This window comes from Desmodus rotundus, chromosome 6 (genome assembly GCF_022682495.2).
Source record: "Desmodus rotundus isolate HL8 chromosome 6, HLdesRot8A.1, whole genome shotgun sequence".
In the NCBI taxonomy this organism is placed as follows: domain Eukaryota; kingdom Metazoa; phylum Chordata; class Mammalia; order Chiroptera; family Phyllostomidae; genus Desmodus; species Desmodus rotundus.
This window is the reverse complement of record NC_071392.1, coordinates 113095361-113120893: the sequence shown is the minus strand read 5'-3', so window position 1 is coordinate 113120893 and position 25533 is coordinate 113095361. Positions and strand designations below refer to the sequence as shown.

At 39.7% G+C, this 25533-nt stretch overlaps 2 protein-coding genes across 2 annotated transcripts in view; one reads left to right on the top strand and one right to left on the bottom strand.

Moving 5' to 3' along the window:
- Positions 1 to 906: 906 nt before the first annotated feature.
- On the bottom strand, positions 907 to 18756 carry EIF2S2 (eukaryotic translation initiation factor 2 subunit beta). Its single transcript, XM_024559400.3, has 9 exons — positions 18594 to 18756; positions 13667 to 13844; positions 11521 to 11624; positions 8132 to 8267; positions 7350 to 7450; positions 6626 to 6774; positions 4319 to 4375; positions 1893 to 1978; positions 907 to 1386 (listed from the first exon to the last, which is right to left on the bottom strand). Exons 1-9 carry the CDS (start codon positions 18606 to 18608, stop codon positions 1211 to 1213), a joined length of 1002 nt encoding a protein of 333 aa, XP_024415168.1. The 5' UTR covers positions 18609 to 18756; the 3' UTR covers positions 907 to 1210.
- Positions 18757 to 18869: 113 nt separating this feature from the next.
- The window catches only part of ASIP (agouti signaling protein), a 69848-nt gene continuing 63184 nt past the window's right edge, over positions 18870 to 25533 (top strand). The window contains 2 exon segments of the mRNA XM_071221771.1: positions 18870 to 19346; positions 21510 to 21632. Of these exon segments, the coding sequence (XP_071077872.1) occupies positions 21596 to 21632 (37 nt within the window). The 5' untranslated portion in view covers positions 18870 to 19346; positions 21510 to 21595.

The window sequence follows — 25533 nt, the reverse complement described above, 5'->3', positions numbered from 1 at the left end:
ACCACTTTATGGCCAAAGTGTTTTGTAACACTTGGCTTGTACTTTAAAATTAAGGGTCACAGTGATTAAAAACAACATGGTCAAGACATTCAGGGCTTAGTAAATGGCTGCTCCTGAGACGTTTAAGATTAGTCTTGCAACAAGAAAACAGGAGCAGCATTATGCCCTTATCCTTGGCAAGTGCGTGCAAGGCAGATCACAGAAGACACATAAGATGATCTTTTCCCCATGCTCAGTGGAGAAATACCCTCTCAGCCAAATCCTCAGAAGGCAGAACTGGAGGCACCAGAAGCACCACACAGGAAGCATCACCTCTTGGATTTTCCATGTGACATTCAAAAGATAAAACTTTAATACAGAAAATAGGAAAGTGTATGCAGCGGGTCTTTTTAAACCCGAACACAAGTTGGGGAAGAAAAAGAAAAACTTCTCTAGTATCGTGGTTTAGACTCTCAGAAGAGTTCTCTGTACTGCACATGCCACATCTCTTACTTACCGAGACACACTTCAAGGCTGTTTCTAAGATTCTCTTAGTGGCCAATAAGGAGAAAATTCAGAGGAGGCAGGGTACCTAGCACCTTGTATTCCTTCATGGTGACAGCTGGAGGAATTAGCAGTGAGGTAGTAGCAACAATCCTCACATAATGAAAAGAATTTCAAATCTATGTAAAATAGGCTGTCCTCCTAGACTTTATGCTCCAACCACCCTCTCGTGGGAAGCTGTGTCTACTTTATATATATCTCAAGAGAAGCTGAGAGGAAATGGCTGCCCAGCTGAAGCCATTACCAGTGTCCAGTTTCTTAGGACAGGGATATAGAAACCTCACCAGAGCCCAAGCACAAACTGTTTTGCTGAATTCATTAAGCACAATTTTTATAGAAAAGAAAACTGAAGGACAAACCAAATTGAAAGAATCACTGTTATAATAACTTTAATTTATCTTGCATTTTACAGAAGTCTATGAACGATTTTAAAAAAGCACCGCCTTACCCCATCACGTTTCTCTGACAGTTGTTAAAGTAGGCAATGAGTATGTCAACAGCTTGAGCATCGGCATCTTGCAAGGATTTCAGACCAACCAGCCACACGCCAAAGAGCTTGGCAGCTTTTCTATCTTGTTTTTAATACAATGGTATATCCACTCTGATGGTAAACCTGTCCAGCCAAATCTCCACAACACACTTTGTAAAATCAGTGGTGATTAGCAAATTAGTTAGCTTTGGCACGGAGCTGTGCTCGCTTGCCCGTGACAGCCTGGAAGCCGGTTTTGATGCTGGCAACAGAGCATCGAGAATGACAAGTTTCACACTGTAGGAAATAGAGTCGGGTGTCCTTTTGCAGGATTGTGTCAGGTGATCGGCACGTGTGACAGGTGACATATTCCTCTGCAGGAAAAGCAACATACAGAATTACCTGGTGGCCAGTGATGGCAGAGGTTTCTTCCCCCTAAACACTTCTACACTGAACTCCTCAAGCCCAGGCTGGCACCCAGACCTGGGAAGCTCAGCTAAACTTAGTGGTAAGTTTATAGCTAAACTATTCTAGGGTATGAAAACACAAGCTGTTTCCTGTGATGCTTCAGGTACTAAAGTATGGGTTGGAAAAAACCTCCAAATGTCCAAGGAGGCAGGAATGCTTGCCAGGCCTGAATGCAGACAGATTTCTCTAGCTTGGCCCTCAGCCTGGGCCTTCTTAGGAAATCCAAACCCTTCTCACTGCACCCCCAATCAGCCACCAAGAGCCACCTCCCTGCTCCCCATAATTACCATTTTCTCTCATCCTTTAAGGCCAGCCTTTCCAGCTCCATTACAAACCAATGGTTCTCCCCAAAACAATACAGCCTGATGAGAACATTTCAGAGTGATGTACTGAGTTTAAATTACACACTTACTGATATATCTTCTCAAAACATTTTCTATTTGTTTTTGTTGGAATCTTCCTTTGATTACAAGTTGGTTATTACCATCTATAGAACCACTATGAAAGAAAACAAAAATATCTCATTATTGTTTATTCCTGTAAGGAACTAAATTCCAGGACCTTTACATTTAATGAATTTAAATGTATTCCATGGCATAGGATAATTTCTAGAAGTAGTGCTATACTACCTGTTTCTCAGAATTTATTTTTAATTAAGTAGTTGGTACCTGATGACCTATCCATATTTCCTAACAATCCAATTTCCATCAATTAAGTCTCCAGCAGCAAAACAGATTTATAACTGATTTTCAGTCTAGAACAAATTGATTCCTTAACATTGTGTGATGGCCCATTTATCCAACAAGGAAAACATACTTTTACTGAAAGCTTACCATGTGCAAAAGTAGGACCTATCTTTAAAAATTCTAAGCACTGAATACAGGAATAGGCAAGATTAGGTTTACTTTACAATTGTTCTTACGGGAAATAGAATAATTAGTAAACAATACAAAAATAAACTTTCTGTGTACTCAACGACTGTAAACCTACTTTTGCCTACCCCTGTATTTTGATTCAGTCATATGTAGATGATGAAAATGTCCTAAAATTGGTTGTAATGATTAATCATGTGAACATGGTATTGTACATTTAAATATGTGAAAGACTTATCTCTATAAAACTGTTAAAGCCCCAAGTCACAGGCCACGCATACTGTCCACGGTACTTAAAGAGAAACTTTTTGAAAAGAAGCCGATGACAAGCACTTTGAGAGATCAAAGCTCTAGGCTAAACATTATTTGTTAAAAATTACAAATCAAAGTGAAACAACAAAATTCAGCCAGGTAGTGTTAAATTTCTATTTGTTCTATATTTCAGTATAAAAATGACTTTTGCAAGAATCTCTCCTATGATTCTCCTTAAACTATTAAGGGTTTATTATTATCCTCCATGGACTAGAGCCCTTAATCTCCAGGTTATAGTGATATTCCAGTGCTTGATGTAGGAAATTTTTTTTCATTCACTGCCAAAAGAAATCGAATTTTTTCAATAGCCCTGTATTAAATCCACCGACCCTAAGTTCACTGGGCACGATTTGTTTTAATATTTATCCCATCTCTTCAAAAACTAAATTATTCTGAGATGTTGGAAAAACACTGCTAGCTTTTACTACTCCATTAATTTATGCAAGTTAAAAATAAACAATGATTATGTAACAAATTTACAATCATCTTAGAACAGAGCCTATGTGTCTACCATTACTCAGTACATTACTCCTTAACCCCACAGCAAGTGTAGCCAATTCCAGCAAACTGAGTTTCAAGAGTAGGAAGAGAACAGAAGAACACCTTAGTTATATGTCTACTGCCAGCAAGGCACAAGATTAAGTCGTTTAAGAGCTCAAGCTCCCAAGACAGGCAGACCCGAGTTTGCATATTGACTGTGGCATTAACTGGCTATGTGACCAACTACCACGTCATTGAACCAGTTTCCAAATCTTTAAGATGGGTAATACCAGCTTCTACCTAGAATATAACTGTCTAGAATGTTAGTTCACAGAACTGGAAAGACTGAAATGGTACCGAAGGCACTCAATAGGTGTTAGTTTTCATTATTATGCCTTGAATCTACTCATTTTTAAAGGGACAGTTGGATTCCTAGCACTTATGGTCAAACTCCATGGGATCCTGGCACCCTTGAATGGGGATGGACTGGCTCGGTGCCTTCAACAGGTGAGCCTGAAGTCAGGAAAGTAACTAATTATGGATCCATGTTTCAATGTTTCTCCTATGCCACTCATCAATTTATAAGCTGTATTCCATCAATAGCCTATTAATAATTCAGAAAATATATATTTTTAAAAGATTTTATTTACTGATTTCTAGAGGGTAAGTGGGGGAGAAAGAGAGGGAGAGAAATATCGATGTGTGGCTGCCTCTCACATGCCCCTAGCTGGGGACCTGATCCACAACCTAGCCATGTGCCCTGATTGGGAATCGAACCAGCAACCCTTTGGTTCTCAGGCCAGCACTCAATCCACTGAGCCACACCAACCAGGGCTAGAAAATAAATTCTGACCTAAGAAAACGACTTCATTTGAAATCTAGTATTTGCTCCATAAAGACCCAAGAATCCAATTAATGACAGGAACCTCTAAACATGGAGTGCCATAGTCCTCATTTTGGTGCCAGCAGGCCTGTTTAGATAAGCCAACGTGAATTCAGTTCCCTATTCCCAAGCAGCCAAGCTCTCCCACAGAAATAAGTTCCTAATAATCAGGTGAATTGCTTTTTCTAAGTGTGTTACATACCCTTTTCAAATTAAGAAAAAGTTCTTATGAAATGTCTAGTGGTACTAGACTTAACTACCATATATATAAGTGTGAATATAGTTTCTTACCTTGTACCCAATTCAGCCAATAAAAATGCAAGGAGATGTTTGGGCTGACGATGTAATCTAAAAAGAAAGTAGAATATATAACTATCTTCTATGGAAATCTAACCAAACTTCTAAAAAACCAACTTGTTCACTGTTTTAATTTGTGATTACTTTCCTATTAGGTGCACTTTAGTGCGCAAATTCATCAAACTCTGAAATAAAGATATATGATACATTTTAAAACCCATAAAACAATGTTACTTACAAATACTGTACACACATATGAGTAAATGTCTAGAAACATGGACAAGAAAGGTAACTTTAGAGGACATCTTTTTCTGGGAAGAAAGATAAGAGTTACAAAGATGGCTTTAATTGTAGCTGTAAAACCCTGTTGGTAAAGAAATAAAGATATCTGAAGCAAATGTGTCAAAAGGTCAAATACACCAAACCTAAGCAATAGGAGACCCTGGGTGTTTGTTATGCTAATCCCTATATATTTCCTATTGGAAGATTTTTATTTTTTAAAAAATGGAACAATATATAGAGAAGCATTTCATGGTAGCATAACAGGAGAAAAACTGAAAATGGCTTAAATATCCACCAACTAGGGAGTGGTTAAATAAATTACAGTACATCCTTTCTATCCTGCTTTTAGAACATGACAGGTCCCCACATACCAAAAGAAAAGATATATAAAATGAAAAAATCAAATGCAGAACAATAGCATTCAGTATTTTCACTTTTTAACTGTACTCACTTGGCACTGTCTGAACTTGCTCCAATAATCAGGTATTACTATTAACAATTTTAAAGACAGTTATTTTCTCCCAAAATGTAATGAGTGAGGGTTGGTGAAAATACAATGAACCAGGTAAGCTCCTGCACTGGTAGGAGTATAAATTGGTACAAGCCTGTTAGAAAACAATCTGCCAATATTTGCCACAAAAATATCCATTCCTTTTATTCTAGACTCAATTATTCTATTTTGGGACTTTTCGCCCTAAGGCTCTATTCTGAGTCAATGGCAAGATACATGTATAAGGATGTTCTCTGAAGTTTTTGCCTCTGATAAAGAAAACCTGGGAGCAGCCATGTCTAACTAAAAAACTGTCAGAATATGTGGTGTAGCTACTTTTATAAAAACTAATGACATAAGTAAAAGTTTCATGATCTATTAAGAGAAAGTTTTAAAACCAGTATACCATTTATTTTAAAATATATGCGTAAAAATAGCTAAACATAAAAATGTTAAATTGTGATTATCTATCTCCTTTTTAAATTTTTTTCTTTTATTGATTCTAGAGAAAGGGGAAGGGAGGGAGAAGAAACATCGATGTGAGAGACTAACATAGATCAGCTGCCTCTTGCACACGCCCCAAATGGGGACCAAACCTGCAACCCAGGCGTGGGCCCTGACCAGGAACTGAATCAGCAATCTTTCAGTTTGCAGGACAATGCCCAACCAACTGAGCCACACCGGCCAAAGCTGATTACGATTACCTACCTCTTAATGGCAGACTTATAGATGGTTTTTAATTTCCTTTAGTGTGTCTATATTTTCTATAATGAGCATATAAGGTTGTCATCCGCAAAAAAAGTCTAAAGTCTTTTAAATAATGCCTATAAGCAATGAAAACAAGTGGCTATCTCTCGGTGACTGAATTTTTAGTGATTATTTTCTCTTTCTTTGTTTTATCAGTTTTCCCTTTTATCTGAAACAGCAGGTATCAGTTATGAAATTGAAGAACAGTAGATAAGGCCAGTTGCTTAAGGAACCTGCCAGAAAAGGTGTAGCTGATAAGCTAAGAAAAGCAGCCCAGTCAGTGAGTGTGACCTGAGGGTGAGAGGGGCATGAAATGTGATGGAATGTGATGGTAATTAAGAAAGCAGAAATCTCTTCCATTGTGTACCTTGGCAATGACCATCCAAGGAAGAGGCATACTAAATTTAGCCACTTTCCTGGAGCTCACTTGCTTATTAGCAGGCTCACCCTCAACCTCCTGAGCTTTTCTACCTCCCTATGCTGCCCAGGCTCCTCTCTGAGGACTACATTTAGCCTCCTCACTTTTCACTCTGTCTGGTTAGGATCCACTCTCAAGCATCAGCATGAGTTGGCTTCTCTCACCTCTGGATGTCTGATAAGACAAGCCCTGAGACCTGTTAGGAGAAAGAACTGATAGATTTGAACTCTGACCTCCCTCAACCCAACTTTGACAGCTGTGCATTCTCTTTCTACCTGCAATAAAGTCCTCAATAAGGACCTTTAATATAAACTCCAGTGAAAATCTGGTATTTGGAATGGAGATTCTCCATTAACCAACTTACAGTTTACAGATATCTGTGAAGTTGACAAAAGAAGTTTTCTTGGTTCCTACTCGGACGACCTGTGGAGGTTTCATGACAAATTTCCTTTTCTCTCCAGCAACCATATCTGGATTCTTTTCCCTCATGATGTTGAACACTCGATTCAGTAGCTATAGAGATAAAATGGTATTCAGGTACAGTCTTTATTATTAATAGCAGAGTATAATTAAATCTTGCTTTACCTCGAAGCAGAGCAAACTTTACTTTTTACTAAATATACACACATCACTTCACATTCTGGTTGCTCCCTGAGAGCAGGATTCAATTCTCAGGCAGAATCCGGTCCATTATGAATGCTCAGTAATTCCTTGTTCACACTTACGGAACAAACCCCTACTAATTCTGCTATTTCTATGGGAAATGTTAAGATTCAGGAAAGCCCAAATAAGCAAACTGCAGGCTATCCTGGCCCCACCCACTTCTCCCCCTCCCACTCCAGGGGACGTCACCTCCATGGCCTTGTAAGTTCATGGATTCAGATGGGAACATTATGAGTACTATAATGACTGCCACACTCTGGGCAGGCTGCCCCATATGAGGGCACCATGCTATGTGACCTCTGAGTCTGCTTCACTATCAACCTGTAGTCTAATGGCCCTTCCAATTCAGGGAACATTTATCTTGTTTTTCTTTTGAGTTCTACTAGAGAATAGCTTGGCCCTGTTCCATAGAGAATGTGTCTTACCTCCTCATACGTGTAGTCTCTTTCTGAGCCTGCCCAAGCAGGGCCTGTCTGGTTACTGAATGAGATACCATCATCTTTTTTGCTGTCTTCATCTTCTAAAGCTATAGATAACAAAGACTAAGAATGAGGGGTAGAGGCAGATCTAGAGAAATGAAAGCATCACTGACCTGTCTTCCCTCCCAGAACTACATTCACAACAGCCTCAAGCACAAAGGCATCAAGTTTCACAAACAATCTCTTACTCCTTAAACACAGGGATCTTTTGACTTCCATAAACAACCCTTAATAGATACCTCTCCAATTAGGAATTTGTGATATCACAGGCACACCCCAAACTTTCTTGATTTAACAAACACAAGATAAAATAAGGCACTGGGATAATTAGAGAAAAAAACATTCAACTGTTTTGAAGCACTTAAGAAACATCCACATCCATAAAAACCATCTGCTGACTATAGTAAAGTTCTTTAAAGACCCTATGGCACTTAGAAACTAATAAAACAGCACTTTTAACAAAAAAATTTTAACTAATTTTAAACATTTAAAATTCAGTTATAGTAATTTACCCAATCACCTAAATCCTCATGATTTAATATAACAACAATTGCCAAATTCTTCCTCCATGAAATCTTTAAATGTCATCAAATTAGACACTGTTTCCTTTTAGCTTCCATAATCAGGTGGAAATAAGGGGCAAGAAAAAATAAAGGAGCCCACCTATCAAAGAGACTAGGTCAAAGGCTTGAGTACCTAGAAACGAGTTGCTGAGACCCCAATATTACCTTCATCTTTCTCTAGAATTTCATCCTCATCTGGGAACTTGACATTCTTCTTTTTCTTCTTTTTATTGCCAAGCATAATGTCAAGGTCATCCTCTGGTTCAGCTGGTTCTTGAACATCACTTTCAATCTTAAGATCCTAAGAAATTAAGATAACAGTTTCAATGTTTTGATACTAGGACTTAAAACAACAACAAAAACAAAATATGGGCTGACATTATTTTAGAGGAAAAATTAATATTCAAAACTTAAGTAACATATAAGAAATGTCTCTCACGGGTGAGCCAAAATGGCTTAGCGAGTCTCTGTCATTTACTGGAAATTCAAAACAGTTTTGTGGGATCTTTTCCTTTCTTTTATTCACCAGCCTTGGGATCTGAAAATTATTGTCCATGTTTCCAAACCAGGCCACTGTCAGAATCACCTGGGAAACTTAAAAAGATTCTTAAATCTTTTGACTGACAATCTTTAGCAGAAAAAAGGGTCAGGAGTATCTTACAGAAGTTCCTAAGTATTCTGGTGCAATCAATGGGAAGGCTTTCTCCTCCAGCCTTCCCAACACATGGTGTTTCCCCACACCAATTCCTCAACTCTCTGACTCTAACGAGGTGACCTATAATTCATTTCAATTCTGAAACTACCTGTAGTTAGTGACAGACTCCACAGGTTTAAGTGCTCAGTCCCACAATACTGTCCTCACTTCAGAGGCCAGTCACAAGCATCGGGTCCCCAGGTTACCCACACATACTTCTGACTTGGCTACAGATTCAGAGGTTCCCACAAACCCCTCACTGCAAAGGTTGATAATTGGCTAGAATAACTCAGAACTCAGGAAGTACGTAACTATTACCAGTTTGTTATAAATGATGCAACACAAGAACAACCAAATGGGACAGACGAACAGGCAAAGAGAGCTGGTGCAGAACTTCCATGACCTCTCCAGGTATACCACTCTCCCAACCCCCTGATTTGTTTGCCAACCCATCATTTTAGGAGTTTTTATGGAGACCTGATCATGCAGGAATGACTAATTAAATCACTGACCACTGGTGACTGAACTCAATCTCCAACCCCTTATCGCAGGGGGTTAGGAGGTGAGAGTGGCCAGGTATATATGAAACTTCCAATCATCTAACCATGGCTTAATCTTTCTGATGACCTATCCCGAGGCTATTCAGGAGCTCCCAGGCACCAGTCATCTCAAAAGATACTTTCATCATTCCAAGGATTCCAAGGGTATTAGGAGCTATGTGCCAGGAACCAGAGACAAAGACTACCACAGTCAGCCTTACAACCAGACTGCAAAGAGGTGTCTGGGCATCACTTCAATAGATGACATCATGAAAGGGGAAAGGCAAAACCCATGGAGAATCAGGATCATATGATGGATGGATGGATGGATGGAGACAAGGTAAAGGTTTATCCCAAGATTAGTTACTATAGTCATAGATGTAAATAGGGCATATCACAGCCCAGAAATGAGTCATAAACACCCAAGAAAAGCAGAAAGGGCCAGTGTCAGTCTCCAATTTCCTAATCAGTCCCTCCTTTCACCAACTTATCTAGCTCCCTACTCTGAAATGTGCTGTCCACATTATCTATCAATGTCTATTTATGTGCACATACACACTGAACTGGTCTGCAATGGCTATAGTAATTTCGGAAATCTTATCTGCAGAAAAGTTTAAATAGCTGGGAGTAAATGAAGCTCAGCTTTGAGATCCCATATCCAGCTGTGTAGTCTCAGTGCCACATTTAGCCATCAAAGACCAAACGGCCCATGTGTATTAGCTGGATAACATATAAACAAGAAACCGGTTAGTGACCTAGTCTCTAAGATAACAGTCAATAAGTAAGAAACTCAGACATGCCAAATATAAAGTAGCACACACCAGCCAGCTTTCTGGTCCTCTACCATTATTTTACCCCAGTAAGATCTACTTCCAAACTGAAGCTAAGTCCTGCTGAAAGACAGCGAATAGCAGTGTTTTTCAAGATTTTTCAAAAGTTCCATGATGGTCTGAAAATTTGGATGTGAGAGTAATCAAAGATCTTAACAATTAACATCCACACCTTGCCTCATAAGGATATTTATAACATCTTATGTTATGAATTCAGTAGCAGAGAAAGAAGTATCCAAGGGTAGAGCTTATATTAAGTGACTCTTGAGAACAAAAGCTAGTATAGGAATCAACCAAAACAACTTTGTGAACCATGATTTTCTGTGGTTCATCTCTATGTGTCGTTTTGTAACTCAGGATATTTAAACTTTGCTTGTTCAATGTAATTTGAGCATTTCTCTTTTCCGCAATTTCCCTGCAATAGAAGAGCGAGAAGACAATCCCCAAATAGGGAGAGAATAGTATAACCCCAGGTAAAACATCTTGTTCTAAAGGACTCCAAATTATCACAGGAAACAGGAAAAATATCTTATTCATTTCAGAACCTTAGCAATTAGCACACACTGCCTGATGACTCACTGTACTCACCAATACATATTTGCTGAATTAACCAAGTCATCAAAATTGTGAGTTTCCAAAATTCAATGAATTACTATATACATTCCCTGCTACATACGGGATATACCTTAAGTTTGAGCAAATAAACTATTTACCAAAGAAAAATTTGAGCAGAGGACACAGAACAGGACCCTTAGTGCATGTGTATGTGTGTTCTCAACTCCTGCTCTTTCTCTGAGTATACATAAAATCACTACTATCCTGGGTTTTATAAACACATGTATGAGATCTACTCACGGTTCCCGGAAAGGGTCTTTAAAATGGTAGCTCTAAATAAGGGAAGAACAGACTTTCTAACTCTTCCATCCTATTCACCTACCTACTCACCCATCTCTCTACTCGTTCAAAAGAATTATGAAATATTTGTATTGGAAATTGATCTGATATTAAGACAACTGTAAGATCAGAGAATTCCATAAAAGCAGCCTGAGGACTCTGATTCTCCTACAGGCCATAAGATCATCAGCCACCAACCTCCACAGGCAGGGATTCATTTGGCTGCTCAGAGATACACATAAATTTGTGACTCTTCAACATGCCACCAAAGTTTAACAGAGGAAACCATGAGAATACTTGCTTCACAGGATTTCTCACTTATTGAAATATCTCTCCCTCAGCCAATCTCAGTGTAAAGACAAAGAGCATTTTGTAATCATTTTACAGGCACACGATACAATATATAAAACCTAAGTTTACATGCCTTTGCATCATCCCTTCAGAATACCTTAGTCAGACATAATGACCCTCACAGTGGTAATTAAGTACTTAGCAGAAGCAATGCTAGCAGGAGATGAGACAAAGAGGGAGAAATATCAGCCATTTAGCAACCTTTCAAGAGGTCAAATTTTACCTTCAATAAGAAAGCAATACTACCTTTACACCTTCTTCAGCCTCATCAATATCAAATATCTTTTTTGTTTTTTTCTTCTTTTTCTTTTGATTAAAGAAGTTCAAGTCATCTAGATCATCAGAAGCATCTAAAAAGACAGGTAATTGAAATGATCAATTATTAACAAATAGCAGAAAGCAAAGCATCTAATTATGAGTTAAACCAACATTTCATCTATTAATTAATCAAGTCAACAGAATAAAGAGATTAAGTATTAATTAGTACCCTAGGCTCCTCCTCAGCCACAAAGGTTATGGTTTTGAGAAACTCAAAGCTTTGTAGGAAAAACCTGGTTAGGGAACCATGTTGAGAGTATTTATGAATCTGATCATATCATGCCTCATTGTTTCCAGGACAAAGTCAGGTTTTTAACACAATTTCCAAGGCTCTCCAGCTTTATCTCTCCAGTTCTGCTTACCATCTCATCTCCCCTACCTCAATCCCTGGTCCCAGTGCAAATGAACTACTTCCACTTTAGTGTACTGTTCGTGGTCTCTCACCTCTTACCCTTCCCATGGAACCTCCCAGGTAGCCTTACCTTTAATCTTAGTTAGAAGTTACTTCCACCAAGAGGCCTTCTCTCTAAACCTACCTATATCACCTTTTTCTCAATTGGGTGCCTCCCAGATGCTTCGATAGTACCTTCTGTCACCCCAACAGAAGTATTCAACAGCTTGCTTATCTATCTCCTTACTAAATACTAAGGGGCTAATTAATGCCTTGTTCACCTAAATCCTACTGCCTAACTCTACATGCTATTGTATCAATCAATCAATCAATAAAAGGCCTTATAAAGTATTTCACATTCTTTAAATGAGGCTACAATATGAGTAAAATTTTGTCTATCATTAGTAAGTAATAATAGGTTCCGTTCAAAACGTTTTCCATTTGTTCTGCCCTGTTGTACTCTAGGAATATTTTAGGATCCCTTGGGTACAAACTTTTTTTCAAGGGGCTATTTTAGAATTCATTTTGTCTTACTACAAGAATGACTTACTTTCCAAGTTTGTTTTAAACATATGAGGGGGGACCCTAAAAATGGAATTTATTTATAAAAAACTGTGTACTTTATTTTTACATGTTTAAACTTTAGTCACCTTCAAACTACTCTCCAATTTGATGCAATACACCTATCGAGATGTTTTTCTGCACTGCTCAAAACAGTTTTTAAACTCATGTATTTTGATGCCCTTTTGCTCCTACTATTTTTTGTTTCACCTCTTGCACATCAGGAAAACATTTCCCTTTGAGGACTTTTTTCATCCAGGGAAACAGAAAAACAATCGCTTGCGGTGAAATCCAGTGAATAGGGAGGGTGAAGCACAGGGAATCATGCTGTTTTGGCTGAAAACTGCCAAACATTGAGCATGGTGTGGGCAGGTGCACTTTTGGGGCAAAAGTGTTGAAAATCTTCAAAAAAAAATTCACTGAACCCAAACACAGCCTCTCACAACAATGCCAGCTGGTACCCTGATACAGGTGAATTCCTAGAATACTCACCTAGTGGGGAAGCCTGTAATACAAAGGGCCCGCCCTCCAAAAGATAATTCCAGTTTTGCGAGTGTCTCCCCTCACATACACAGTGCTTAGCACCATAGATGTTCAAGGAATGTCAGTGCTCTCTATCCCCTGCACAGTATCTTATATTCAACAGACATTATGCTTACTGATAATTTATTTCTAATAGTCAAATGGTATCTATGTTAAAGCACAAGAGTGGATAATTAATGATGGTGTCTAAACTGAAACATTTGAAAAATAGTTTTAATTTGTTTTATATGGTTTCAGACTCACTAAGAGACAAAACTGCCTATCTTGGTCCTATTTCTTTCTGCCTACACGCAAATACAACCCCTATTAAAATGTGAAGAGAGACTGACAGGTTAGACTGGAAAATCAGCCCTGAAATGACAAGGGTTTGTCACTTCTGCCACTTGTGGATGCAGTGGGAATTTCCCTGTGTCTATCAAAATCTGGCAAGGTCCAGTGCACACAGACTGTGGGTGGCCTCGATTTCCACTGGAACAGCATCATCAGGCTGAGAGGTTAATGCATGCACAAAATTCAAAACTCCAATGGAAGAGAACCAGGTTTTTCAGTAAAACAGTTACTCTCACCTTTACCACTCACCTTTTTTCCTACTGTCCTCTTCATCAGCTTCTACATCTTTGTCCTCAGTTGGCTCTGGCTCCACTTCTTTTGTTTCTGAGGGCTGGGTTTCTTCCGTCTGGGCATCCCCTTCCTCATCTAACATAAAAGGCTTCTTCTTCTTCTTTTTCTTCTTGCTCATAGTAGGATCAAAAATCATCTGTTTAAAAGACAATAAAAAGAGGACTAAGTGATTGTTTTTTAATGATGTTTATATTCCAAATATGGTATATTCTCAAAAGACACACTCTTAAGAGTATTTGATGTACTAAAGTACCAAAATTAGGATTAAAGAAGCCCACCCAACCTTCCTTATACTATTAAACACAGGGTAGGGGTAGGGGTGTTCTTTAAACATGTGTCTGCCTTTCAATTTTTTAATTATCACAAGACAGGAACTTCACTTTTAGTTTCATGAGCAAATGTGCAGACTTTATGATGAATTAATCATGGAATTTAGGGAAGGGACATTAGTAACAACCTATGCTACTCCTCTCAGTTTGTGGATGACAAGACCAATGCCTAAGCAGGCACATTGAAGGTTGCCAACCTAGGGCTGCTACACCAGGAGACTTGACCTAATTTTTTTAAGTGTTACAAAACTTTAAGGAAATCCATCAGCAAACCTTCATATAGCAAATCTGTATCCGAGTAAGAGAAACTTTTATACAACCTTTTTTTTTTTTTACTCTGCTTTTTGTTTCTGGGACATTAAAAGTTTTCTGAGGTTATTTTTATTTGATGTCTACTACAGAGTAAGTGAAAAACTAATTTATAACCTTTTGTAGACCATCTGTTTTTACTGATCACTTGGGAAAAATACAGATAGTTATTTTAGACATAGTAGTTTAAATAACATACAGGGTAGATGCCAGTAGAGTAGAAAGAGTGAGGTCTTTGAAGTCAAACAGAACTGGACTGAAATACCAAGTATTTTTTCTCCAAGCCCCTTAGCAATCTTTTGTCCAAATTCTACCATGCTTAAATTCAGCATTTTCCCCAATGAACTGCTGTGACAGTGCAGTGAAGTGCCTGGAGCCCAAATGACTGAATTCAAGTCGGCCTCTGGCTCTTACTTGAATTACCCCAGGTAAGTTCTTGCCCTCTCCATGCCTCATCTGTAAAATGGAGATCAGTAGCAAACCAAAACCAAACCTCGTAATAAAATTACTGGGAGAATTAAATGAGTAAATAAATATAAAACAACTAACACAGTGCCTGGCACAACAGTCCTCAATGTTAGCAATTATCGTAATTTATATAATGCTTTACAGTTCATAAAGCATGATATTTCTTCAGTCCTATCCTGCAATTTCATCAACTCAGGGTGATCTAATTTCCAAAGCATAAAATGAAATTCTCAAAAAAATTCCCAAAACAATTTTAATTAACTTAATTTCTTTATGTCCCAAGTACATTAAGGAAACTGGGCTACACTGAAATCAAACTATAGTCTGTTATAAGGTAGGGTAGTCATTGTCCTCAATAGAGGAGGATCTTCAAGACATTCTAGAAATTGATACAGCCTCATCTCAAAGTTATCCTCTTCTATCTTAACGAGGATTGAACTGTATAAGTGAGTAATTCTCAAATGCAGTCAGTCTGAAGAATTTTTAATTTGGCAAACTTAAAGAAGAGAGTAGAAGAACCAGGAGGCAAAGTTCCCCACTGCTAAACTCCTAGGCCGCAAGTCAGCCTACATGGAGTGTTGCTATCTGTTCCAAGGAGGTAGCTACAGTTCATCTGCACTCTGGAGACGTGTAGATTTGGCCAAAGGACAGGCAGTACTCGAGGCACTGTAAGTTTGGTTGTCTGGCAGAGCTTACAATTCATTTATTGCATTTTTTTCAAGGAGCAACTGCCCTAAGACATTAATTGTCTTTTAACTATTACTCAGCAAGACAGACCAAAGATGGGAGGGATCCTGAAATCAGAAGAGAATAGCTTCACAACTGCCTTCTTATCCCCTGAAAAACATTCGTATTTAGGCCTGCAAGTTAACAGTGTGGCTGTAGCCTTATAAAGGGTATGAAACATGCAGGGATTACACAATGAAATGATTAACATCTCTCTTAATTACTGTCTCTGGGTACTTAAGCAGTGCTCAAAGCAGACTTCTACCAAACCACAAGATCATATTCAATCTTGACTAAAAAAATGGTTTAAGTCTTTCAAATGACAACAAATTATCACATTCCAAATGTTTTGTTTATGAGACTAACTTGAATTTGAAAAGCAAATACTTGCTGACAGTGCACTTATGGAAAGACCACAGACTCTCTTGAATTTTGTTTTTATAAGCCCACAACAAAGCCTTAGAAGTTTTCCATTTCTAACTTTCTACTCAGAGCTGGGCTGGAGATGAGAAAAAGGAATACCAGCAAAAATTACCCTAACAACAGCCTAACATGCTTCATCAAATTGGAATCCTCCTCCCAAACATCATACCTTACCCAAGATGTTAACTTTACGGACACACCACACCAGGAAGGGAAGTGTGAGTTACAAAAGAACCTGGAGAAGCAAGGTAGAACAGAACAAATGCCAAGTGCTGTCATCTCTGGGTGATAGGATTCTGGGAGATTTTTATTTCCCTTTGTATTCATCTGTGTTTTGTAAACTTAGTACACCCCACATTCCATTTTTAATCAGAAACTTCTTTTTTAGCTTAAAGCTTCTTTCGTAAACCACCTTACCGTGTTGTGTGGAAGCCCAATGTTCTGACACCTATTGAATAAGGTCTAGTATTGTAATAAGCAATAATCTTAACTACGGACACTTTTAAAAAATTTGTCTGAAAAATAATGAATGCCTGCAAATTAGGGGATTTTTCCTTAGTAGGTAGCACCCATATTTCTAGAATGCTGCTTTTTAAAGGTCTTGGTTCTATTAGGTTAAAAAAGGTTATGTTTTGGTGAGTTTTGGCTTATTGCCAAGTTTAAAATGAAATGCGTACAGTTTAATTATTTATATGTACAGATCTTCACTTATCTGTAAAGTAGTCAGAAATTAAGGATTGGCCTAAGAATCCTTATCTAGTCATCGGTACTGGAGGAACCAGACAGAACCTTCATATACCTCCAGAGTGGAAGCCAAAGGCTGATTCTGTGTGATTTGCTGTGTGATCTTGGGCAAGTTAACTTCCATGGGGCCTAGCTTCCTGTCTATAAAACAAAGTTGGATCTGAAAGTACCAAGCTGCTTACTACTTTATTGGCTTCCAAAAGTTCTCTACTGGAATGCTGGTTCTGCCATATTCCACTTCCTTTCAAACCTGATCCCACTGCTAAAACTGAATCCTCCAGCCCCACAAATCTATGTTGGTGGTTCTTTCTACCTCCTGTAGAAACTAGCTGATCTCTTACCTCCCCTCAGTTGTGGGCACTTTACAAGAGAAACCACACAAATAACAGCACACTACAGAACTTTGCACTACATTAGTGCTTTATTTATGAAAAACATAGAAACGGGTAAAAACAAAACCAGTGTGAAACACTGCCACTCTCAGAACCGTTGAAGGAGAGTAATCCAGAGCAATGTCTACCATGACTTCCCAAGCAAGAACTACCGACTTCCTTTAGACTCAATTTCTACTAAAGAGCCTTCTAGTCACCTAGATAGAGGAACTATTACATAGATCTGGAATTCTACTACTGACTCAGCCACTTACTGTTTGATCATGGACATGATACAACACTCGAACCCTGTTTTCTTAACCATAAAAGGGGCCTAACAATAATATGTATCTTACAGGGTTGTGGAAATCAATTGGAGTCCCCTCCAGAATAAATCCAAATTCCTTAATTTGGTCTTCAAAACCCTTCATGAACTAGTCACTAACTTCATCTCAAGGAATTACTCTAACCAAATTGGGCAACACTCTCCTTTCTGTGAGCACACCTACTTGCCTTCTTAACCATCCCCTTGCCCTGCGAGCAGGCCTTTCCAAAAGGAAAGTCTAAGGATCGTTCAGGGACTAGCTCAGAGGTCAATGCTCGAGAAAGCCTCGAATTTTCCCTCTTCCTTCTCTCCGAGGCCCTATAGGCCAAGCACTCAAATGTTTACATGAGTGAATTATAAATTCAAGAGCCTTTTTCGGGGGGGGGGAGCTGGCCGGGAAGCGGTAGCTCACCCCCCAATATTAATCAATACCTACTGACAACACTTAAAATCTAATTTCCACTTTAAGCCTTTTAATTCTCCATGTCCCGGCACAAAGACGGCCAGAAGGAATTAGAGTAAATTTGCTGAGGTACAAGGACGACAGTAGGAGTAGAAGATCCAGCCAGCTTCGCAGCCGGGACTTCCCGCTCCCGTCGCCGTGAACTCCGTGAAGGAAACAGGGACTCGGCCCTAAAACTTTGCAAGGCTAGTCACTTTTTGAGGCTGAAGCATCTCGTCCTCTCGTCCCATCTACCTCACTCTCTGGTGTTTTTAAGAGAGAATGCTCGAGAGGAGAACAAGGGCGGATACCGGCCAGGACAAGACAGCCTGCAAAAGTTTTTAACGAGGGCGCTCCACCAGAGCCCAGGGAGGCTCCTCTCGTCACCCCCGGCGCCCAGCGAGGAATGTCGGCGCTGCAGTGTCAAATCCAAAGGAATGCGGAGGTCTCCAGTCCCAACCTCGTTCACTCGGGGCATTACCGGCATTCAAGCCCAATTCTGCGAGGACGACCCAACGTGCTCTCCATTCCGGAAATGCCGGCTCCGGCGCCGCCACCCTGAGGAGAGCGGGGCGCGGCCGAACCCGCGGCTCTGGAGTCCTCGCAGGCTCTACCGCTCCGGGACACCTAGGCCGGGGGGCCCCACATGGCGGCCGGCCGCTAGGCCGCAGACCGGGTCTCCCACATTGGGATGGGTTCGGCTACCCGACTCTGTCCCCAGCCCTAGCGCCAGACCTTAGCCCCTCACCTCGTCTCCCGACATGACTGCAGCTCCAGTAGGCTCGGCACGGACGGGAAGTCAGACGGGTCAGCCCCAGGCCTCAGTGGCGGAACAAACCTCACCTACACCTCTCCCACCACCGCACTAGGCTCTTGCATCAGCGAAAGGGAGCGACACCCCGCCCTCCCCTCCCAAGCGTTGAAATGCGCCTGCGCAGAGCCCGCCAGGGCGCAGGCGCGCGGAGGAGCTGACCTAGAGCGTTCTGTCCGGCGCGACTTACCGGCGACGCCGCGTCTCCAGGCACGCTGGGACTTGTAGTCCCCGTAGAAGAGGCGGGCAGTCGCACGACGGCCGCCCAGCGACCCCTGCGTGTGCGTGACGTCTGAGGAAGACTACCGGGAAAGCTGGGTTTTGCAGGTGGTGTCTTTTACCTCAAGCTGTCGCGGGGTATAGTCCCCGCTTTTTCCGCACTGCTTGCGAAGTGATTTGGGGGCCATGTATCCTGGGTTAGGCTGGTGGGTGAGACGCTCAGTCATTATGAACCTCTCGAGCGTGTTTTAGTGCTTGAGAAACTGAAGTTGGAGCTGGAGGCGCACCCTAGGGGTGTTTACTTCATGGGAAGGTTAACCTAATATGCTGAACTTGCACTTGGGAGAAAAACCAAAATCCTCCTCTCTAGACTGAAGAGAAAATACGTAACCTAAGGAGAAACGGCCTGGCAAGGGGCAGGCGGTCGGGAAGCCTCAAATCACTTGTTCATGAATTCTCTACTTGAATGCTGTGAGTGCATCATGCGGTTCCCCTTGACGTATAATAATAGCAACTGCCCTTTGGGGAGCTCCCACTTTTGTTAATGCTCTCCAGCCAAAGGCCACTGAGAACACTCCTAGAGTTGAACAAATTTGGGCGTATTGTTTCCTTGCAAGGAGGGGAGACACATCGTAAAGAACAGTGGGCATCTCATAAAAAGGGTGCTGAAAATTTTTACAGGGTTTAGGCTTGTGTTAGGTAATTGGGAGGAAGGTTCAAGGAAACAAGGCTTCTCCCTGGATGCTATTAGGAGGTGGAGCTAATTCTATGATGGGGTATTTATCAATTCTTAATCTATAAAGGGAGGTTGAGACTATGATTGGTTAAGAAGCAACAGTACTTCATGCTAGCCAGGGTAGGGGGATGCTTGGTCTTTTTGTGGTTGGGACAGTGTTCTTTTTTTGTTTGTATTCAGACATAATTACAGAGTGGCTTTGTTTTTGTCTTGATCCATCATGGTTACAGAGTAGCTTTGTCTGATGTTGGTGTCCTGTGAAATTGTTTATGTTCAACAGGGCAGCATATCCTAGCTAATAGTGTCAGCCTAGCCCCCACCATTAAGGGGCTTTTCTCCTTCTCACTATGCTTCATGTCACCTAGTATGTGTACTCTGCTTTAGGCCTCAAAACAACTGTGGGTGACAGTCCACAGATATTTAGTACTTCCCGTTGGGTACTGGTCCCTAATCCAAACACGAATGGGTAAAATTAGGTTCCTGCCTCCAAAGAGCTTATAGCTTAGTGAGAATGATGCTTTATTAGCCCCTTTTTTCAAGATGAGAAAACTGTGCTTTCATGGCATTGAATAATTAGCCCAAAATCATACAGCCAGCAAAAGCAGGGAACCTGGGGATCAAAGTCCAGACAATTTGATGCCAGTGGCTGCCACTTTACCACCTTGAGGATCTGCATCCCTAAGGAGGCTGCACTGCTTCCTCAGTAATCTTTACTGATACCTGTATACGCCAGGGTTTCTCGACAGCAGCACTGCTGACATTTTGGGCCAGCTAATTCTTTGTTGTTGGGAGCTGTTCTATGCATTGTAGGATTTTTAACAGCATCCCTGGCCTCTACACACTAAATCAGTGATATTCAATCTTTTCCATTTTACTAGTTTATGGCACACATAAACTTTTACTAAAATTCTGCAGCGCACCAATCTAACAAAAAAAAATAGATATAATTTTGATTCATTTTCACTGGACAGCTATTGTTGTGTTGGCTGTTGTCATTTTTTAATTTGATAACCTAAGGGAAAAGAGGTCAGGTCTCCTGACTAAACAGTCAGGTAGTAAATGTTTTAAAAATTCTTGGCTGCACACTAGTGTGCCACAGCGCACAGGGTTGAAAATCGCTGCACTAGATTACAGTGGTACCCTCCCCCTAGCTGTGACAACCAAAAATGTCTCCAGACGTTACAAAATTACCTCTGGTTGGCAGCCACTGGTGTGTACACATTTATCTCCTCCTGGGGGCATGACAATCCCCAAATCACTTTGAGTGGGAAGGCCAGGCCTAGAAAAAGAGAGAGAAAACAATGTGGCCTAAGTTTTTGAAAAGCCTTTTTGACTAGGAAAATGAAGACTGAGATAAGGCAAATGAAATGGGGGGAGGGAGAACAAAGGGAGAATAATGATAGAGGTGGAGAGGAGCTCATAAGAAATCAACCATAAGTTACACAGTTCACACTAACAAAGACACACAAAGTCTTAATGAGGCCTCTTGTACCTCTATTCCCTGTTTGGGAAATGCTGGTATGCTCAGCAAATAGTTTTGACCACTTATGTGAAAAGGTTTATTTTTCTTATATCATGATATCAGGCATGACCCTCCCTAAACTGGCTACTTGCAACAGAATTTCCTCAGAGATTCCACCAAAGGTAGTTTTCCGGGGAAAAGTCAAAATTCCCCAGGGAGTTGGCAAAAGTTACAAAGCAATCAATGGTAGCTAAGCTTTTCCAATTTTCCAAGAGATAGATCCTACTTATTTAGACTAAGCTAATAACAGCATCAACACAAATCATTATTTGTGTGTTCCTAACCTCTTTCATCTAGGAACCTCTGCAAATCACAGGCATTTATTAATTTCTTCCCATATGATGAGGGAAATCATTGTGATTTTCCTGTTTTATAGATACAGAAGCCAAGTTATGGAGTCCACAAAAAATAGTGAGAAATCCAAAAACAGACTACTAGAATGTTTATTCTGGGACATTCTTGATGCTCAGCACCACCCCAGGTCTCCAGCTGCCCAATCGTAAGCTAATGATTATAATCCTTGAATTGTGTCCTAAATTTTATGTTTTCATAGGCTTTGAAAAATTCCATAGTCTCTTCACTTGACCCATAAAATAGCAGGCCTATAGAGACTGACTCCTGTAGTGACAGTACTTGAACTAGAACCCAGATTTCGTGATTTACATACTCCTTTAAAAGGAGGTAATAACCATCTTCTTGATAGATCAGCAGGCTCTTAGAAAGAAGTATTTCAGCACACATGTACACACTCAATACCTTGGATTGTTACTACTTGTTGCCCATCTTCCTGCCTTGCCCTTGAGAGACTTAGTAACCCCAGCACCCAGCAGTGTCTAGAATTTATTAGGAGCCCCATAAATGTCTGTTGAAAGAATGCATGAATTAATATTTGAAATAAAAAATTAATTTCTTCCCCTCTTCTTGTGGATAATTTAAACCCTGCCTTTTAAAATGTGTGAGGTGCCATTTGCTCTTTAAAGCCTTTTCTAACCAGACCAGACCACTATAATTTAACCCTTCTCTGTCTTCATGTAATACTTATCATTTCAACTATGCTATCTTGTATCATTTATTTTTTTAATTTTTTAATTTATTTACTTTTAGAGATGGAGAAAGAAGGGAGGGAGAAAGAGAGGGAGAGAAACATTCATCAGTTGCCACTCACACACCCCCAACCAGGGACCTGGCCCACAACCTAGGCTTGTGCCCTGATGGGATATTGAACTGGCAACCTTTCAGTTTGCAATACAAACACCCAACCAACTGAACCACACCAATCTGGGCTCATTATTTATTTTTAAATCCATGTGTCCTTTGTTTTTAGCTACATTATTAAATCCTTGATGGCAAGGACTTTGTGTACTGTTGCCTCCTACAATGTCTTAAATCTAGTAGCACCTTAATGCTGTAAATTGTTGGTGATGTTACCCAGGGTTTCTTAGTGTTTTGGCATCTATGCAGAAGACTTTAAGACTCTTAAGAAAAGCCACAATGAGATACCACCTCACACTCAACTTCAAGGCTTGTGTGAAGATCAAATAGGAAAAAAAAAAAGTAACCAATTACTCTTAAGATAATTTTTTTAGCCTTTTTCCCAGTATTCTAGTATCCTTGATATCTTTTAATATTCATTATAAGTTTCGCGTCTTATTTCATAACAAAATACTCCTAAAGATGCCTCAGCAATAACCTTTTACCACTTCAAAGGATATGTATGCTGAACTCTCAATTTGGACTGCTCACCCTATAATTTGGTTCCGGGAAAACAGCAAATAAACAGTTTTTATGAGGACTATTGATGACCTAAGATGCTAATTACTAATGTAGTTTAGCATTAATTGAGGAAATACAAGCTAAGGATTTTCATGTGAGCATGAGAAAGCTGGTCCCAAATTGGTAGTATGAGAGGGAAGAATTAACATCTGCTGAGTACATACTAAGTGTCAGGCCCTACAGCAGATGTTTTACATGCATTATTTCACTTAATCCTCACAACAGACTTGTCAGGTTAATAATCTTATACTTATTTTATAAACAGGAAAATGAAGCATAGAGAGGTTAAGTCACCTAAGATCACACAGTGAGTGACGGAGACAGAATTTGAGTCTGGGTCTGTGTGACTCTTACTCTTTCTACTCTGTTACACTGCCTCTCAAAATAGATCAGACTTGCTTATTGGTAATAGAGTTAATGATAAATGATATATAGATATGTTAATATATTTGACATTCGCATCATTTATCTTACTTGGTCATTACACATAAAATAGGCTGTGTAAGGATGATTGTCACATTACAGATGAAGAAACAGATAGTCAGAAAATTTAACTTACTTAACATCAACCAACCAAGAAATGATAACAGGACTTGAAAACAAGTACTGCAGTTCTCAGACCCAGGCTGTTTCCACATCGGCATCATGAGAGTGGAATTTTACTTCTAAATTTCCTGGTTTTGACACTTGTTATGGGAACAAAAGTGAGCATCTTGACAGTCTTGCAACTCTTGTTTTACATGGCCAGGGTAAACACATGTTCATTTCTATTGTTTTTATCATTCCCAAATCACAGCGAGTTAGTATTTTAAAGTTACTCACTCATGAGGACAAGGAGAATAAGAAAAATAATAGCAAATGAAGGATAGCAACAAATTTTTGGAAGATGGAAATTGTGCTGAGAAAACTGAATTCCAAATGTTTGAGAGGGGTATACTAATAGGAGGCCAGCAGCCAGTAGTGTCCTACTGCGGAACACTAGAATCCCAGGAGTTGGAAGGAGCAGATACTGCAGCAGCAGAGATATGTGAGGAGCTGAAAAGAGTGGGATTAGCTGGAAGTCTATATAAGAAGTTAAATTACCAGTTCCCTTCTTCATCCTGCTTAGTTAGGCAACTATCCCTCCACCTCCTTGGCAGAACCCCGGGGATTTATTCTGTGGCTTGCCTTTTTACTTTCTCCATCTTGTATGTTGATGGGCTCATAGGCTAACTCTTGCTTATTATGGAATATAGTATATTTTGTAATTTTTAAACTACATTTTATAATTCTTATATTACATTTTGTATTATTTTTTTAAAAGCTCAGCTTTGGCAAAGCTTTATCTGTGTGAATTTTGTGTGGTCTGGGTTGAAGTGGTCTAATGCCTCAATGTAGGACCAAATTTTTACTTTAATGTTTTGGTTTTAAGAGCCTAAAAATATGTAGTTCATGTAAATGTGATCTTCAAACCCACCTGAGAGCGGGCCTGTGGTTACAAATTCTTGAGGGAGACTTTTTCATGCAGAACAAGTCTAAAACAGATATACACCTTTGTTATTTTCTATGGTGGTGGCAACGCTCTGGTTCATTCTTTGACTGGAAGTCCCAGTTTTTCCTGGGCATCCCGCTTCATTTTCTGGCCGTGTGTCTTTTAAAACACCAGGTCCTTGATTACCAAAGCAATCAACCTTTTCCACTCCCCCATCTATTCTGCCAATTCATGTTTATCTTATGGTTTTAGCTCCCTCTTTATTTTTAGTCCCTGGACTTAAAAAAAAAAAAAAGTGTTGGGCTTTTACTCTCTTAGGAGCTCAAATGTGCATTTAAAATAATGTCCATGGCATTTTAGTCAACAATTTTAGGTGTTTTGTAGCAGAGGATTTTCAGAAAATCTAGACTGAAATATTGCTAGAAATACAATGCTAAACATTTCTGCACCATTAAACTATCCCTTTTCTCATCTCCTCATAGTTCCTTTGTAGGAAGTGTTACAAAAACACGAGGGCCTCTTGAGTCAACACGGACTTATTTGGAGTCTGGGAAGTGAAAAACAGTGTAGCATAACTTTCTTCACTAAGGTTCTGCTTAATCCTTGAGGGCTCTGTTAACATTTGGTTTTGCTTAATTTTTCCCACATTCCCTTTTCCTCAGAAATGGGCATTATGAGGTTCTAATGGCTTCTTGAACATCAAATAGCTCTTAAAAGTAACACTGTGATGGATTGAGTGCAAATGAATAAAACGGATTAAATTTCCCTTGAAATACATATGGGTTTAATAAATAGCAGGAGAGTTCTTTATAATTACAAAAATTAGGATAATGTTTGAGATGTTCGAGAAATACAAAATGTTGCTTGGTTGTACGGTCTCAGCTCATAGATTTTCTCTTGAAACTGATGGTACAACCATAGACCAAAAAGTTCCAACCAGGAAGTGAAAAAGTCTAGCAATTTCTGGCATATAGTAAGCATTTAAGAAATTTTAGCTTCATCTCTATTTTCCAAGTGTTTCAAACACTCCTAAACTGATTTCAATGGAAGAAACTTCTTTCATACCTACCCTCAGGAATTCACAATCTAGTAGAGGAGTCCGTGTGCAAACAAATGAAAGCAGCTGAATGTGCAAGGCATGGTGCAGAGAAAAGGA

Excerpts from the sequence above, each read along its gene's own strand:
- EIF2S2 (XM_024559400.3), bottom strand. Across the intron at positions 6,775-7,349 it reads GAGACTACACGTATGAGGAG|CTACTGAATCGAGTGTTCAA; the intron begins GTAAGACACATT and ends TTATCTCTATAG. Across the intron at positions 4,376-6,625 it reads TTCACAGATATCTGTAAACT|ATTACATCGTCAGCCCAAAC; the intron begins GTAAGTTGGTTA and ends CTTTCTTTTTAG.